This window comes from Spermophilus citellus (assembly GCF_964194105.1).
Source record: "Spermophilus citellus genome assembly, chromosome: 8".
NCBI lineage: Eukaryota > Metazoa > Chordata > Mammalia > Rodentia > Sciuridae > Spermophilus > Spermophilus citellus.
The window spans coordinates 43488437-43506458 of record NC_138189.1 but is presented as its reverse complement, the minus strand read 5'-3'; the positions used below and the strand labels follow the sequence as shown (position 1 = coordinate 43506458).

The 18022-nt window shown below is 37.3% G+C and overlaps 2 protein-coding genes and 1 pseudogene across 3 annotated transcripts in view; 2 read left to right on the top strand and 1 right to left on the bottom strand.

Annotated features, from left to right (window-relative positions):
- Positions 1 to 4019, top strand: part of PPAT (phosphoribosyl pyrophosphate amidotransferase) — a 45302-nt gene extending 41283 nt beyond the window's left edge. Inside the window, exons 10-11 of the mRNA XM_081304112.1 lie at positions 425 to 545; positions 1690 to 4019. Of these exons, the coding sequence (XP_081160238.1) occupies positions 425 to 545; positions 1690 to 1886 (318 nt within the window). The 3' untranslated portion in view covers positions 1887 to 4019. The remainder of the gene's footprint in view (positions 1 to 424; positions 546 to 1689) is intronic.
- The window catches only part of PAICS (phosphoribosylaminoimidazole carboxylase and phosphoribosylaminoimidazolesuccinocarboxamide synthase), an 87830-nt gene that overhangs the window by 58036 nt on the left and 11772 nt on the right, over positions 1 to 18022 (bottom strand). The gene's annotated exons all lie outside the window — the stretch shown is intronic.
- On the top strand, positions 15450 to 15619 carry LOC308654120 (small ribosomal subunit protein uS14-like; annotated as a pseudogene). The gene has a single exon. The product of its transcript is annotated as a small ribosomal subunit protein uS14-like (transcript).

The window sequence follows — 18022 nt, the reverse complement described above, 5'->3', positions numbered from 1 at the left end:
AAAAAGAAAGTTTTAAAGAAAAAGGGACACTGAATATGGCTACATAAATGGACCTAACAAAAGGCAAAAAATAACAGACAAAATTAGCTCTGTTCCATAGTAAGGGCTTTGTTATTATCTGGTAGATCATATCTTTTTAATATTTTAAGAGGTAGGCAAAAGTACTATTCAGGTATTAAAAGGAAAATAACAGTAGTTCTAGGAAAATAAAGTCATTAAATGAGAAGTCAGAGATCTGAAAAAGGATTCCTTATTAATCAGTGGCATGAGAAAAAAATATATTCAATGAAACAAATTTTATAGTTTTCCTTATTACCATGTCATTACTACATGTGTTAGAAAACAACTTTATTTTGGATTTGTTAGTGACAGAAATTTGTGTAGTTATTCTAACTTTGAGTATATGAAATGCTTTCTTTCCAAGGTACACATTCGAGTAGCTTCCCCACCAATTAGATACCCATGCTTCATGGGAATCAACATTCCCACAAAAGAAGAGCTTATTGCCAATAAACCAGAATTTGATCGTCTTGCAGAATATTTAGGTAGGTATTAAAATTTCTGTAGACTTTGTTTATGAAAAGAGAACCCAAAACTTGTTGGGTTTTATACATTTAATGAAAATTAAGTTAAATATGTTGGTAACATTTAACATCAGTGTTCAATATGTTAAGAACAGTGATTATATCATGCATGTTAAACAGATAGCGAACACTGTTTTGAACAGTGAGAGTGGTGGGCTTTGTAGACCCCATGGTAAATGCTTTTGGAGAAGTAGGCCAAGGTGAGGCCAGGGAAGGAAGAATGGGTTTGTAGGTAGAAGGAATAGCAATCATATTAGCCAGAGACTCCCAAAATTCAGATACCAAGAAAAATGAGAGAAAACTATAATCATCAGATCTGATCCCAAGGTCAAATCTCAAGGAAAAGAAGAATTTTATTGTGTATTTTAACAGAATAATTTGGATGTGGATACAAATCAAAAAGTAAAAAGCTACTATGTAAGCTTATTTTTAATACTGAGATAAGCAGACATAGAAATCTATTATCCTCCATTAGACATGTTTCTTTCAAAATCAGGAGATATCTAAACCATTTTAGTTCCATATGATGTCCAGTCATTGTACCTTGGTACCTCATACTAGTTATGGCAGGCATTTCATTTGGCAGGTCCCGCCTTTGCCTTATGGGTTAATATTTTGAATATTATCCTGATGGATACCATACTGTGACCACTCTCTTTGCCAGAAACTATACTGCATGTGGTATCTGTATTATAAATTACAGTTAAGTGATGTTTGAGTGTTTGTTTCACCCATCTTGTAGATTAAAAATAAAAGATGAATGACTTTTGAACTTTAATGTGAGGCCAAACAGGGATGTGTTCACTTCCTAGCTCTGGAGGGCCTGGCGTGGGGGTGGGCCTCCAGAAATTATTGAAATTATTCCTCAGGCCTTCTAGTCCTGAAGTATTCCTGCTGTTTTAAATTGTCATCCTCTAGTTCCTATGGAAATTTTAAAAATAAATAATCTGTATTTTGAATTCTTTTCCCCCTTTCTTTTCAAGAAAGGAAAAATTTTTAAGCCTGGCTTGAATTGTGCTGTTTATAACTATCCTCTGTTGAAATATTTCCTCCTTTTTAAAGACAGTCTCATGACCTTTTCATTTTTCCCTCTTTCCTCCTATAGGAGCAAACAGTGTTGTATATCTGTCAGTAGAAGGACTCGTTTCATCTGTACAAGAAGGAATAAAATTTAAAAAACAGAAAGAGAAAAAGAATGATATTATGATTCAAGAAAATGGAAATGGTTTGGAATGTTTTGAAAAGGATGGTCATTGTACAGCTTGTCTCACTGGAAAATACCCCGTGGAACTGGAATGGTAGCGGGAAGGGGCAGATCTGTTGCTGAAAATTGGTCAAGGAGTGAAGTGGTTGGTTACACCTTACTGTTTTTCTCAGTTGGTAAAATATATAATGCCACATGCTTGTGTTTTCCTTTATATGTTTTGAGAGTTTTTTTTTTTTTTTTTCCTGTAAAGGGTACCAAAGTGCTATAATTGAACCTTGCTATTTGCATATTGTACAACATGTGGTATTCTTTTCTAAAAGGCATTGGCTAGCCTTTTCTACCTGCAGAGAAGGCAGGTGGTAAGTGGCATTCGCCAAGTCCATGCTTCAAGGGTTAGTGAGAGGTTAAACTAAAATAGGAGCTGGGATTTGAGCAGGACAAGTGAGTTCATAACAACATTTCATACCAAGTTTGAATCCATCATACCCCATAGTTGTCTAGCCTCTACAGTTCTGGCCGTAGTTACAACCTTGGCTTCTCTGTCTAACTTTAGACAACTCTTTGGGAAAAAAATAAATAAAAACAGTATCCCCACCTACACAAAGAAGTACTTATAATTATTAAGAGTTGATAGGAATATGAATAAGTGTCAAGACTTCTGGTGCCTAGAGCCATCAGTTCACTCCTAAATTTTAAGATAGTTCACAATCATTAGCTTTTGAAAAGCGAATGGTTTGCAACTGAGATTTCATTATGATGGAGGGAGATATAAGATTTGGCAGATCCTTGCCATCTCTCTGAGATCCCTCAAGAATGTTTGTAAAAATGTGTGGGAAAATATTCTACATTTGACTAGAAAATATTATCCATAATATTTAGTGCCCTAACAATATAATCCCAGCAAGTAACTTAGTACATTTTGAAGAAAACAATAATTTTTAAAAGTTCACTGAACCTTTCTTGGCGGGGAGGGATACTAGGGATTGAACCCAGGAGCACTTAACCACTGAGCCACAACCCCAGCCATTTTATTTTCTATTTTGAGGCAGGGTGTCAAAGAGTTGATTAGGGCCTCTCTGAATTGCTAAGCCTGGCCTTGAACTTCCGATCCTCCTGTCTCAGCTTTCCAAGCCGCTGTGATTACAGGCATATATATGTGTCCATATACATATGATTAATTAAGTGATCAAATAGAAACATAGTAGGGGCCAATTTTGTTTAATGATGAAAGAGAAGATTACTTTTTTGGATTTAGAATACCCATACGCAAGCATCAACTTACAGTTACTTTTTTCTACTTTGTTTTTTTCTTATAACTCATATTTAGAAGATTGAGATGATTTGCTTACCAACTCCTGTTTATATAAGATTTTTAAAACATAAACAAGTTTCTGTGTTACCACATTTGGTGTATATAGTGTCCAAATCCATTTAGAAATTTAATATTTATTAATAACTAAAATTGTTTGTCTGCCCTTGCTCTATAGTCCCATGTGTTTTATTATGACAGGTCGAGATAAAATGTTGTAGAATTTTAATATGTTGGTAGCATCTGAACCCTGTGACAGTGACACAGGCAAACTGGCATTTCAAAGCCCTGGGACCATTCCAGCACGTGTAGCCTCTTGTCTTAAATGCATTCCCCATGGAAGCATGGAGGAGGTGAGACCTGTGGGTCACTTTTGAAATGGCCTTACTTAAATTTGATTTTCAAAAATAAGAAGACTCAGGGAAAGTATTAAACCAAAATCTCTGTGATTGACTTTGTTTTCAATAGTTTTTAAATTTTGTTTTATTGAAATGCTTTTATAAAGGAAAACAATACTGTGACCATTTGGTGTTTCTACAGTGTTTTTTTTTTTTTTTTTTTTAGAGCTTTATTGTTATACATAGTAGTATTTGGGTTCATGCTAACAAACTCATGTGCATGGAAATCAATTTTAGTTCATGATCCCCCCTTTTTCCCTCCCCCTTACAAATTTCTTGATATTTCTCCATCATGGCTTTTTGTTTTACAAGTTCTGAAGTTTAAATTAAATCACAATTTTTTTTTTTTTTACCAACTTGGTTTCAAGTGTTATTTAACTACTTTGAATTTATATAAGTAAACTGCAGAGAAGATAATGTGTTTCCCCAGGATCTACATTGTGAACTCAAATAAGCCTACTTTTTTGTGACTTCTTGGTGATTTCTTGGTGACAAATATATGTAATAAGGATGTTTACATATGTGTGTGCATGTGTGTGCTTTTTAAAAATAGTGATATTTAGTTAATGAGTGATGAAAAAACCATGAAGACCATCTCCTGGCTCCATACTTGGAACCAGCTGTTAAGATGTTATTTCTCTGATCCAGGCATTTCAATGAATAGGCCGTCTCTTATGAACTAGATCAAACTTCTGGCAGAGTAGGAAAGGGAAATAATTAGAAATGCAATATTAACTAAGCACTATTGTATGGCAGGTTCTTTGGAAACACTAGGGAGATGAGAGGGCTTAGGTTCTCTGTGTATAAGTGTTAGGCAAGTAATTTTATAATTAAGGCAATAAATACATAACATATCGTACATCCAGACAGTGGAATACTATGTAGTGCTAAAAAGACATGAGCTATCTAAAAATGAAATTACATGGAAGAAACTTAAATGCATATTAGAAAGTCAAAATAGCTAGTCTGAAAATGCTACATACTCCATGATTGCGACTATAAAATATTCGAGAAAAAGCAAAACTAGGGAGATAATAAAAATAAGTGGTTGCTGTAGGTTAGTGGAGAAGGGAGGATGAGTAGGTGGAAGAAGAGGGTATTGAAACCGTACTGTGCATGATACTATAATATATTTTAGCAAATGTGTCACACAAGTAAGGGATATTAATAATGGGGAGGGTTATATGGGGGCAGAGGGCACAGAAAATTCTGCTATGAAACTACTGCTATAAACTATTATAAAAAAAAAGATCTATTTTTAAGACACCAGTGCCCCACCTCATAAATAATAACAGGGCTGGGGTTGTGGCTCAGTGGTAGAGTGATTGCCTCACATGTGTGAGGCCTTAGGTTTGATTCTCAGCACCACATAAAAATAAAGAAAAAATTAAAAAAGGACTATCTAACTTTAAAAAGTAATAATAACAGTTCAACCAACTGCCACCGCACCGCTACCGCCATTGCTGCTGCATCTGATTGTGCTGCTGCCAGCCTGAGGTCGCCTGGAGGTCTTCTTTCTGGGTGCTGCTGCCACAGAATAAAACTAGTGACCTAGATGCAACTGAAGCCAACATTGTTGCTGACCCCAGATGTCACCTCGTGACGCTACTCCCACAGCTGCAGTTGCAGCCACTGCTACTGCTGACCCACTGCCTGCTGCCAACAACCACCACCACTACCATTGCTATCATAGCCTAGAGAACTTTCGGAGAGACTCCATGTTTGGTTGCACGTGGCTGCACCCATATTGGAACACTAGCCAGGGCCTGGAGCCTGGGTACCAGCAGATTTATCACCAGAATCTGGGGACTCCTGTCAAACCTGCAGGTCCAGTGTGGGGGTGCCTGTGGGTTTGGAGGAGCCTGGGGTCTTCCTGCTGAGGGTGCTGGTGGCCCTTGTCTTGCATCTTGGGTTTGCTTCTTTGCATGAATGTATCCCTGCTGGTCTCTCTGCAAGTAGGAGCAACATTGAGATCTTGGGACTGCAGCGTGGCCGAACCTGAGGTATCTGAAGCCCAGATCAGTGGGATAGAGACTGGGTTTGCGAGGGCTGATCTGGATTTGGTGATCCTGAGAGACATAAGAGACAGGGCTGAGAAACTGTTGAATAGTGACAGAGACAGTTTGACTTTCTAGAAAGATTTATTTTTTGATTCACATAATCTTTCTACCATATTTAGAACAGGATGTTTTTTATGCATGAGTGTGTGGAGGACAATGATCTATGAATGGTGTTTTGCATTTTTGTTGTATTCTTATGTCTTTAATTTTTTCTTTGTTCCTATTCCTCTAACTTGTCTGTTTTCTTGGATTTTTTCCCCCAACTTTTCTCCAGCCAACAGCCAATCTCTGTTGGCTCCTCTTCACTCTTCCTGTGAATTTTTACTTCTAGCTTCTCTCTTCTTCCCTTGCGAATATTGCATACTATACTACCTCTGTTCTCTCATCCAACATTTGAAATTGTAAATCGTTTTAACAAATATTCTGTTTGTACTATAGTTAGTTATTGAACTCATCATTTTGGTTTAATGTGAGAAAGCAGTAGATGCCTCAGTGGGAGCTATTAGTTTTAAGGGTATATAAAGGCAAGGTGCTGGAAACCTTCAGGGATACTATAGGTCTACAGGGTATAATTAATCCTGCCTTAGATCCATACTTTTAGATAGGAAAACACACTACAACATGAAAAAAAAAAAAACCAAGGGAATAAAGTGTCCCAAACAAACCAAGATGCTTCAACAACAGAAGCCACTGAACACAGCAGAAATGTCCAAGAAGGAGTTCAGATTGTATATAGTTAAATTGATATCTGAAATAAAGGATAGTATAAGGAGTGAAATCAAAGAAAAAAATACAGGAAGCAAAAGACCACTTCAATAAAAAGATCATTCAAAACAAAACCAAGCAGAAATCTTCAGAATGAAGGAATAAGTAAACCAAATTGTAAATTCAATAGAAAGCATAACCAACAGACTAGACCACTTTGAAGACAGACCCTCAGATAATGAAGACAAAATATATAATCTTGAAAGCAGAGTTGAACATATGGAGAAGATGGTAAGACACCATGAACAGAACATCCAAAAATTATGGGACAACATGAAAAACCAAGTTTAAGTTACCATAATAGATATGAACCAAAGGAATGCACAATCTTTTCAATAATATAATAGCAGAAAATTTCCCAAACCTAAAGAATGGAATGGAAAATAAAATACAAGAGGCTTATAAGACCCCAAATGTACAAAATTACATTAGAACCACACCAAGACACATTATAATGAGAATGACTAACAGAGACTAAAGATAAAACCATAAAGGCTGTGAGAGAAAAAAAAATCAAATTACATATAAGGGAAAACCAATTCGGATCTCAATTGATTTCTCAACCCAGACCCACAAAACTAGGAGGTTCTGGAATAATATATTTCAAGCCCTAAAGAATAAACGGATGCCAACCAAGAATTTTATGTTCAGCAAAATTAAGTTTCAGATTTGAAGATGAAATTAAAATCATTCATGATAAACAGAAATTAAAAGAATTCACAACTAGAAAGCCTATACTACGGAGCATTCTGAACAAAATTTTCCATGAGGATGAAGTGAAAAAAAAATATGAAAACCAGCAAAGGGAGGATCTACACTAAAGGGACAATCAAATGAGAAACTAAGACAAAACAAAAACCAGAAATAAATCAAAGTGACAGGGAATACAAATCATCTCAACAATAACCTTGAATGTTAACAGCCCTAAACTCATCAATCAAAAGACAGATGATACATTGGATTAAAAAGCAAGGCACAGCAAAATGATGGGGAAAAATTTATCACTCATGAATTGCATAAATAAGCAGGGGTTTCCATTCCACTTTCAGATAAAATAGACTTCAAACTAAAGTTGATCAGAAGAGACAAAGAAGTACATTTCATACTTCTCAAGGGAAGTATATATAGCAGGACATAACAATTATAAATATTTATGCCCCAAACAATAGAGCATCTACGTTCATCAAACAAACCCCTCTCAATTTCAAGAATCAAATAGATCACAATACAATAATACTGGCTGACTTTAACACACCTCTCTCACTATTGGACAGATCTTTTAAACAAAAAGTTAATATAAAACAATAACTTAGACATATATGGAATATTTCATTCATCAATGTGCAAATATACTTTCTTAACAGTGCATGGCTCCTTTCCTAATATAGATTATATATTATGCCAGAAGAGATAATACCAGAGATAATACCCTGCATTCTATCAGACCACAATGGAATGAAATTAGAAATCAATGATTAAATAAAAAATAGAAGCTACTGTAACAAATGGAGACTAAAAACACACAATTGAGGGCTGGGGATGTGGCTCAAGCGGTAACGCGCTCGCCTGGCATGCGTGCGGCCTGGGTTCGATCCTCAACACCACATACAAACAAAGATGTTGTGTCCGCCGAGAACTAAAAAAATATTAAAATTCTCTCTCTAAAAAAAAATTATTAAAAAACACAATTGAATGATGAAACAATAATAGAAGAAATCAAGGATGAAATAAAAAAATTCTTAGAGGTAAATGAGAACACTAATACAACATATCAAAATCTCTGGGACACTATGAACGCAGTACTAACAGGAAAGTTTATTGTACTGAGTACATTCATTAAAAGAATAAAAAGTCAACAAATAAATGACTTAACACTCCATCTCAAAACCCTAGAAAAAGAACAAATCAACACCCAAAGCATAGAAGGCAGGAAATAATTAAAATCAGAGCTGAAATTAATGAAATTGAAACAATTGGAAAAAAATGACAAAAAAATAAAATAGATAAACCCTGTGCCATGCTAACAAAGAGAAAAAGAAAAATTACTAAAATACAAGATGAAGAAGGAAATATCACAATGGACATGTCTGAAATACAGAAGATAATTAGAAACTATTTAGAAAATTTTTACTCCACTAAAATAGGAAATATTGAAGACATCAAATTTCTAGAGGCATCTGACCAACCCAAACTGAATGAAGAGGTCACATATGCTTTAAACAGGTCAATTTCAAATACTGAAATAGAAAATGCCATCAAAAGCCTACTAACCAAGAAAAGCTCAGGACCAGATGGATTCTCACCAAGTTCTACAAGATTTTCAAAGAAGAATTAACACCAATACTCAAAAGTATTCCAGGAAATAGAAATGAATGAACCCTTCCAAACTCATTCTGAGGCTGATATCACCCTGATACCAAAACCAGACAAAGACACATCAAGGAAAGAAAACTTAAGACCAATATCTCTAATGAACATAGATGCAAAAATTCTCAACAAAATTCTAGCAAATCGAATACAAAAACATATCAAAAAGATAGTGCAGGGCTGGGGATGTGGCTCAAGCGGTAGCATGCTCGCCTGGCATGAGCGGGGCCCTGGGTTCGATCTTCAACACCACATAAACATAAAAAAAAGATATTGTGTCCACCTAAAACTAAAAAAATAAGTAAATATTTTTTTTAAAAAGACAGTGCAGCATGATTAAGTGGGATTCATCCCAGGGATGCAGGGTTACTTCAATATATGGAAATCAATAAACATAATTCATCATATTAAAGACTTAAAAACCAGAATCATATGCTCATCTCAATAAATGCAGAAAAAGCATTTGACAAAATACAGCATACCTTCATGTTCAAAACACTAGAAAAAAATAGGGATAGTAGGATCATACCTCAACATTGTAAACGCTATATATGCTAAAGCCACAGCCAGCACCATTCAAAATGGAGAAAAACTGAAAGCATTCCCGCTAAAAACTGGAACAAGACAAGGATGTCCTCTTTTACCATTTCCTATTCAACATCATCCTTGAAACTCTTAACCAGGGCAATTAAACAAAGAAATTAAAGGGATACAAATAGGTAAAGAATTCAAAGTATCACTATTTGCTGATGACATGATTATATTTAGAAGATCTAAAAAATTCTATCAGAAAACTTCTAGAACTAATAAATGAATTCAGTAAAGTAGCAGGATATAAAATCAACACCCATAAATCAAATGCATTCCTATACATCATCAATGAATCCACTTGAAAGAGAAATTAGGAAAACTACTCCATTCACAATAGTACCCCCCCAAAATTAAAATACCTGGGAATCACTCTAACAAAAGAGGTGAAAGACCTCTACAATGAAAACTACAGAACACTGAAGAAAGAAATTGAAGAAAACCTCAGAAGATGGAAAGATCTTCTATGCTCCTGAGTAGGCAGAATTAATATTATCAAAATGGCCATACTACCTAAAGCATTGTGCAGATTTAATGTAATTCCTATTAAAATCCCAATGACATTTTCATAGAAATAGAAAAGACAATCATGAAATTTATTTGGAAAAATAAGAGACCCAGAATAGCTAAAGCAATCCTTAGCAGGAAGAGTGAAGCAGGAGGCATCACAATACCAGACCTTATACTATACTACAGAGCTATAGTAACAAAGATGGCATGATATTGGCACCAAGATAGACGTATAGATCAATGGTACAGAATGGAGGGTACAGAGACAAAAACCCACTTAAATAGGGTTATCTCATACTAGACAAGGGTGCCAAAAATATTAACTGGAGAAAAGATAGCCTATTCAACAAATGGTGCTGACAAAACTGGAAATCCATATGTAGCAAAATGAAATTAAACCTCTCTCTCACTCTGCACAAAAATCAACTCAAATGGATCAAAGACTTAGGTACTAGCATAGAGACCTTGTGTCAAACAGAAGAAAAATTAGGCCCAAATCTTCACCACATCAGCCTAGTAGGACCTGTCTGACTTCCTTAACAAGACTACTAAAGCGCAATAAGTAAAATCAAGAATCAATAAATGGGATGGATTCAAATTAAAAAGCTTCTTCTCAGCAAAGGAAATGATAATGTAGGAGAGAGCCTACAAATTAGGAGAAAAATCTTTACCACATGCACCTCCAATAAAGCATTAATCTCTAGGATTTAAAAAAATTCAAAAAACTTAACACACACACACACAAAAAAACCACCAAAAAGCCCACCCAATCAATAAATACACTAAGGAACTGAACAGACACTTCACAGAAGAACTATAATTGATCAATAAATATATAAAAAAGTGTTCAATATCTCTAGAAATTAGAGAAATGCAAATCAAAAATACTCTTAAGATTTCATCTCACTGCTGTCAGAATGGCAATCATCAAGAATACAGGCAACAATAAATGTTGGTGAGGATGTGGTGAAAAAGGTACACTCATACATTGCTGGTGGGGCTGCAAATTGGTGCAACCACTATGGAAAGCAGTATGGAGATTCCTCTGAAAATTGAGAATGGAACTACCATTTGACCCAGCTATCCCACTCCTTGGTTTATACCCAAAGGACTTAAAATCAGCATACTACAGTGATGCAGCCACATCAATGTTTATAGCAGCTCGATTCACAGTAGCTAGACTCTGGAACCAATGTAGGTGTCCCTCAATAGATGAATGGATGAAGAAAATGTGGGATATATACTCAATAGAATATTACTCAGCTTTAAAGAAGAGTGAAATTATGGCATTTGGCAATAAAAGGTTGGAGTTGGAGAATATTGTGCTAAGCGAAATAAGCCAATCCCACAAAACCAAAGGCTGAATGTTTTCTCTAATATACAGATGCTAATTCACAATATGGTGGGGGGGCACTAGGGAAGAATAACATTACCTTAGATTAGGTAGAGGGAAATGATGGGAGGGGATGTGGGGATAGGAAAGATAGAATGAAACAGACATTTACTGTATGTATACATGACCAATATGATTCTGCAACATGTACACTCAGAAAAATGAAATTATGTCATATCTATGTATGATATATCAAAGTGCATAAATGCATTCTACTGTCATGTATAACTAATTAAAAATATAATAAATAATATATCACATGTACTTCAAAAGATAGCAGTCCATGCTCCCCAGTGTCTCTACATTTAAATATTTTTATCTAGTCTGTGTTTTAAATAATTCTTTTTTTTTCTTTTTGAGAGAAGGAAGGTCTCACTATGTTACACAGGCTGCCCCCAAACTCCTGGGCTCAAGCAATCCTCCTGCCTCAGCTTCAACCCCCTTAGGTAGCTGGGACTACAGGCAAATGTCACAATGTACAGCCCATTCTATTTTTTAGTGTACCAATTTTAGGCATCTCTTGTTCTCCTGTATTGGAGTCTAGTATACTAAAGTCCATTTTGACAGGTAAAGGATACACATAAGCATATACATACTGCTTCAACATCTTTCTCTAGAACCAATAGCATCCCTTAAATTCCTAATGCCTCCTTCTTGGATTCAAGTAGAACCTAGTCAGTGTCTCTGAGGAAAACTGACATCATTTTCTTAAAAGAAGGGGAAATGAACATCCAGGTTTTTTTTTTTTTTTTTTCAGGAAAAAGCTACATGTTCCTTAGCAAGACACACTAGAATAAGTATAGTATACCATGTAAATCTATATTTTTATGTGCATAACTGTTTTCTCATGTATCCAGGAATTTGCTGTGTGGCAAGAACCAATGCTTTAACCTCTCTGGAATCTCCTGAAGATAATGCTGAGCTATCTGGGAAAATGGAAAAACTGTACAAATGAGTTCCCAAGCACACTTCCTCAACAAATCGAATTTGCTTCATTGAAAATTACTTCTTTGGCCTCAGTGATGACAATGTAAAGGATATGATAGGAATAATGTTTAATTTTATTTTACCAACTTGGCTATGCCATATGTGTATGTTTGTTCAAATTCTAGTCTGAGGGTATTTGATCAATGGACATGTGAGTTGATTATCCTGCACAATGTGTATGGCCTCATCCAATCAGTTAAAGGACTTAAGAGCTGATGGAAGTTTCCTGAGGAAGGGATGAATCCTCAAGTCCAACATAGAAACACTGAGTTTCCAGTCTACTGACATGGAATTTGAATTCAAGATTCATAAACCCAATTGTTAAGCCCAAATTTCCAACCCAGTGGCCTATTGTAGAGTCACATGAGTCAGTCCCCACAATCAGTGAGCCAATTCCTTAAATATCAGTCTTTTTATATCCTATTGGTTCTTTTTCTCTGGAGAATCCCTGGACTTACCCTTTTGTAAACAGCCTGACTTTTGCATCCCTCCTTTGTTGCTTGCATAGTCACTTGTCAAAATGCCACAAGAATGATGTCAGCTACAATTTTCTCTCAGCCCTCTAAACAACAATGCACCATGTTATAGAAATGCCTAACAGGGACCTAACCTTGTTTTAGAATAGGTTCAAGAGGGCTATGGTCGGGCTGGGGATGTGGCTCAAGCGGTAGCGCGCTCGCCTGGCATGCGTGCGGCCCGGGTTCGATCCTCAGCACCACATACCAACAAAGATGTTGTGTCCGCCGAGAACTAAAAAAAAATAAATATTAAAAATTCTCTCTCTCTCTCTCTCTCTCTCTCTCTCTCTCTCTCTCTCCCCTCTCACTCTCTTTAAAAAAAAAAAAAAAAAAAGAGGGCCATGGTCATAGCTCAGTGATGGAGGTTCGATCCTCAGCACCACATAAAAATAAAAATAAAGATGTTGTGTCCTTCTGCCAAAAAAGAAAAAAAGGGTCAAGGATTGAGCTGGGGTTGTGGCTCAGTGGATCAGCAGGGAAAGACATTTGATTCTTCCCTGTAATTGGGACAACGTAAGTGGAATGGAGCCCAGTAAAATATGTCGGCGAAACAGGTGCATAAGACATGAAGCTGTGCTGGCGAGGTACTTATTAATATAAGAAGTTTCTGTTGGGAAAGGATCTGGGATTATAACCTACATAAAAGCTAATAAGAATAGTTTCAGGTCAGTAGTAAAAAGGATATTCCTGGTGGAAGACCAATGTGTGTACACACTCGTAATGGTAGAAATTTAACCCTAGGCCTTTCTTAGGCAAGCACCCAAGCATTGAGCTACCTCCTCAGCCCCTTTTTCTTTTCTTTTCTTTCTTTCTTTTTTTTTAAAAAAGAAGGTACTGGGGATTGAAACCAGAGGCCCTTTACACTGAGCTACATCCCCAGTCCTTTTACTTCTTTATTTTGAGATAGAGTCTTGCTAAGTTGCTGAAGCTGCCCTCAAATTTGGGATCCTCTTGCCTCAGCCTCTTGTCACTAAATTATACGTGTGTGCTACCCCACCCAGCTGTCCTTTTTATTTTTATTTTGGGTTAGGGTCTCACTAAATTGCCCAGACTAAGCTGTACTTAGTCTTGCCGTCATGGACTCTCAGTGTGTACCACTGTACCCAACTAAGACAGCTTGATAGTTTACAGCAAAAGCAGTAACCAGAGTTTCATGTTTGTATGTTTCTCATGCCCCCAAATTCCACGGAGGTGGCAGGGGTTGATCTGGATAGATGCGTGCATCTTGTTGTTATAGGACTTAAACAGTAACAAGCTCGCTCTTTTCTGGGGGAAGATAGCACTTCAACTCTGAAATTGATCATCTCAAACAACCCTGAAAAATGACCCGGATAAAGAGAAGTTCAGGCTTTGTATTCTTGGCATACCTAGCAAGAATATGCAGTGACCCTCAGGGCCCAAATGATCCCTCCCCAAAGTATGCTGGGTTTGTGGGATGGGTGTTGAGGAGGATTGGGTAAATCCTCAATGACTTCAAAGATATCACTGAGGAATTGAAGTCTAAGCTTTCATTATGTAGGCATGGAAAGCCAAGCATGGTGGTAAATACCTTAATACCAGCACTCAGCTACTTAGCAAAACCCTCTCTCTCTCTCTCTCTCTCTCTGTTTTTTTTTTTTTTTACAAAGGACTAGGAATGTAGCTCAATCATAAAGCCTCCCTGGGTTTGATCTCCAGTACTTCCCAACCCCTGGGGAAGGTACAGTATGCCTCAGGAGAGAAAGGTATTTCTGCTGGAGATCCAGTCAAAACACAGGTGTGAAAACATGATAAGGACTTGGGATGCTCCAAAGACTTCCAAGCATCTCATTGTGGCCAGAGTTCATAGTAACAGGAGTAGGGCATGTGGAAGATAGGAATAGAGGAGCAGTGACCAACTGTGAGAGGTCATGCTAGAAAGATAATGAAGCAGTTTAATGTAGGGATTCAGCTAGACCTGACTGCAATATCCCGAATTATAACCACCATGACTGCCCTTGAGAAGCCCTGATCTGTATTCCCTGTATGGTTTCCTAGAATACTATAAATAGATGAAACCATTAGAGCAGTACACAGAGCTACACAACCCAAACCCTGATGCTGTCAGTGCCAGGAACATGCCTGAAATCTTTGATATGAGCTTAAGCTAAACCAGGTACATTTTGACTTAGATGAAATCACTTCTGTCCTGTCTATATTAACCTCTTCCTTTTGAACCAAATCATGAGGATCCACTGGTCTTGCTGTCCCCTAGAACCAGGTTTCTCCCAGTAAGTCCCCCATAAATTACAGTCTATGCAATTTGGATCTATTGGTCGTCCTCAAGTCTCATGGCACATAGTGTCCAGTTCTCATAAATTGACACCTGTCATCCCAGAATACTTTCTCACCTTGCTCAAGAGTCTCAATGTTACATTCTAGGCAATGAATCTGTCTCTTTCTTTGGTCTCATGGCACCTTGTGGCTTGTTCTCATACATGTGGGCTGTTGTTCTGGAATACATGGATTCTCTTGCTAGAGTCTGAATGGTATGATGCAGGCAATAAGGACCACTGAAGCTTATGCTCCTAGCAGGAGGGTGTTACACCTGATATATGTTTTGAATGATCAGTCTGGATTACCACTAGCTCAAAAAGTCTGTGTGTGTGTGTGTCTATCTGTCTGTCTGTCTCACTGGGAAATGAACCCAGGGCCTTGTATATGGCTAGGCAAAAACTATATCCCTAGCCCCATTTTAAAAAGCTTAATTTTGACCTTTTGCCTCATTGCACCCTTAAAAGCAAGATGGGTCACCAACAGCTCTACTGGAGTCACCTGAGAAAATTTGGCCAGGGTTCTCCCTCTTGCGGCATATGCTCAAACTGGCATGGGCTGATCTGTAAATATTGCGCCAACCTGTCCTTGCAGTGTTTCATCAGTATGTGAAGGATATAGGCTTCATTAAGTTGGACTAAGTGATCTTCCTCAAATGGATTGCCCAAGACAGCCACCCAATGAAAGAGAACATTCTCGGGCTGGAGATGTGGCTCAAGCGGTAGTGCGCTCGCCTGGCGTGCGTATGGCCTGAGTTGGATGCTCAGCACCACATACAAACAAAGATGTTGTGTCCTCCGAGAACTAAAAAATAAATAAATAAGTATTACAAAAAATTCTCTCTCTCTCTCTCACTCTTTCTTTAAAAAAAAAAGAGAACATTCTAGTCCTTTGTACATAAAATAAAGTTCTAAAAACTTCCAAAAAAAAAAAAAAAAGCTTAATTTTGAGACAAGGTCTCAATTGTCCAAACTAGCCTTGAACTTGCAATCTTCTTGCTGCTCTAGCTGAGATTACAGATGTGCATCACCATACCCAGCCAAAAGTTGTCTTAAATGCAGTTGTCTACATTTGCTTTCTTGAAACTCCCTGAAAGTGAGAGTGAATGGACACCCTGACCCCTCCTGGGGCCGAAACCCAGCGCTTTGCACATGCTGTACCACTGAGCCCCTAGTAAAGGGATTTTAATTTTTTTAACCAAAATAGTGCTAATTTATTATTTATAAAACTTTACCTGCTGTAAGTATTTTGAGGAAAAATATTTACACTGGGAACATTAATGAAATACCTTAAGACTTAACCTAGGAAAAAAAAGCTACCCTCAATGATAGCCCCTATTCATGGAAACAAACATATAGTAATAGGAGTTTTTAATATTTAATTTTTAGTTTTAGGTGGACACAATATCTTTATTTTATTTTTATGTGGTGCTGAGGATCAAACCCAGTACCTCACGCATGCCAGGCAAGCGCACTACCACTTGAGCCACATCCCCAGCCCAGTAATAGGATTTTTAAAGTATAACAGACTCTCCCTATAATCCCAGTGGCTTGGATCCTATATCTAAATAAAAATACAAAATAGGGCTGGGGTGGCTTAGTGGTACAGTGTGCTGACTTCAATCCCTGGTACCCCCCCACCCCGAAAAAAAACCTCCAAAACTCTTAAGGATAAAGGGAAATTAATAATAGAAATAAAGTTGTGTAAAATCAATAGCAAAGGGCTCAGCTATTTGTGTTACCAGAGACAAGAACTTCTGGTTCAGTGACAATAGAAACTAAACTGAGCCAAGTAAGTAGTAGCATACAAAAGCAAGGCTTTCATTGGAGCTTCAAATGAAGGGAGACATAACTTAAAAACTTTTTTTTTAGTTATAGATGGACACAATACCTTTTATTTTTATGTGGTGCTGAGGATCAAACCCAGTGCCTCACATGTGCTAAGCAAGTACTCTACCTTTGAGCCACAACCCCAGCCCTGACATAAGCTTTTTATTGATTTTCTGGGATAGGCTAAAGTCATAATCTTCCACTGGCCAGGGGTAACATTGCAAAAGATGTTTCTCTTTGCACAGATTTGTACCACCAGGCAGTATTGGTCAACTTGTCCAAACTTGAATTACTTTTTTACAGCTAGTGTTATAATCCTGTGCGAATATCCTGGCCTTGTGACTCCTTAGGATAGGATTGAAGGGACTGTGTGGGATGTTACAGCTGCTGAGAAAACACAAGAATGGGGCAGATTGCTCTGATGGCAATGGTCATCTCTACATACAGAGCTGACCCAAAAGTTAGGGCAGCAAAGGGAACAAATGCAATACAGAGACAGAGGTGCCAGGTCTTTTTATCCTGTTCCAACCACACAGACATCTGCAAAGTCAATTGAAGAATCAATGTTTTCAGCAAAAGTGTCCTTAAGCCCTAGAAAAGTAGCCTAAGCAACCATTATCATCATAACTCACGGGTCAGAGATAATCCACAGCAAAGCTAATGGGAAATTAGTCTATCACCCAGCTGTGTGACTCTATTTTTTAAGTTGATTAAGTTGACTAAGAATAAATGAAGGGCCTGGGATTGTGACTCAGTGGTAGAGCTCTTGTCTAGCATGTGAGAGGCCCTGGATTCAATCCTCAGCACCACATAAAAATAAATAAACAAAATAAAGGTATTGTGTTCAGCTATTTCTAAAAAATAAAATTTTGGGCTGGGGATGTGGCTCAAGCGGTAGCGCGCTCGCCTGGCATGCGTGCGGCCCGGGTTCGATCCTCAGCACCACATACCAACAAAGATGTTGTGTCCGCCGAGAACTAAAAAATAAATATTAAAAATTCTCTCTCTCTCTCTCTCCTCACTCTCTCTTAAAAAAAAAAGATAAAAAATAAAATTTTAAAAAAAGAACAAGTGAAGCTAGAGGGAGGGTTTATTTAGGGGTTTCCCCAGTAACAATTTCATCATGTGCAAACAGTCTGCTTCTGTGGTTTTATCAGGGTCACATGACAGTCTGTTGAAAAGAGCACAAGGTAGAGAAGCAACATGCTGTGATAC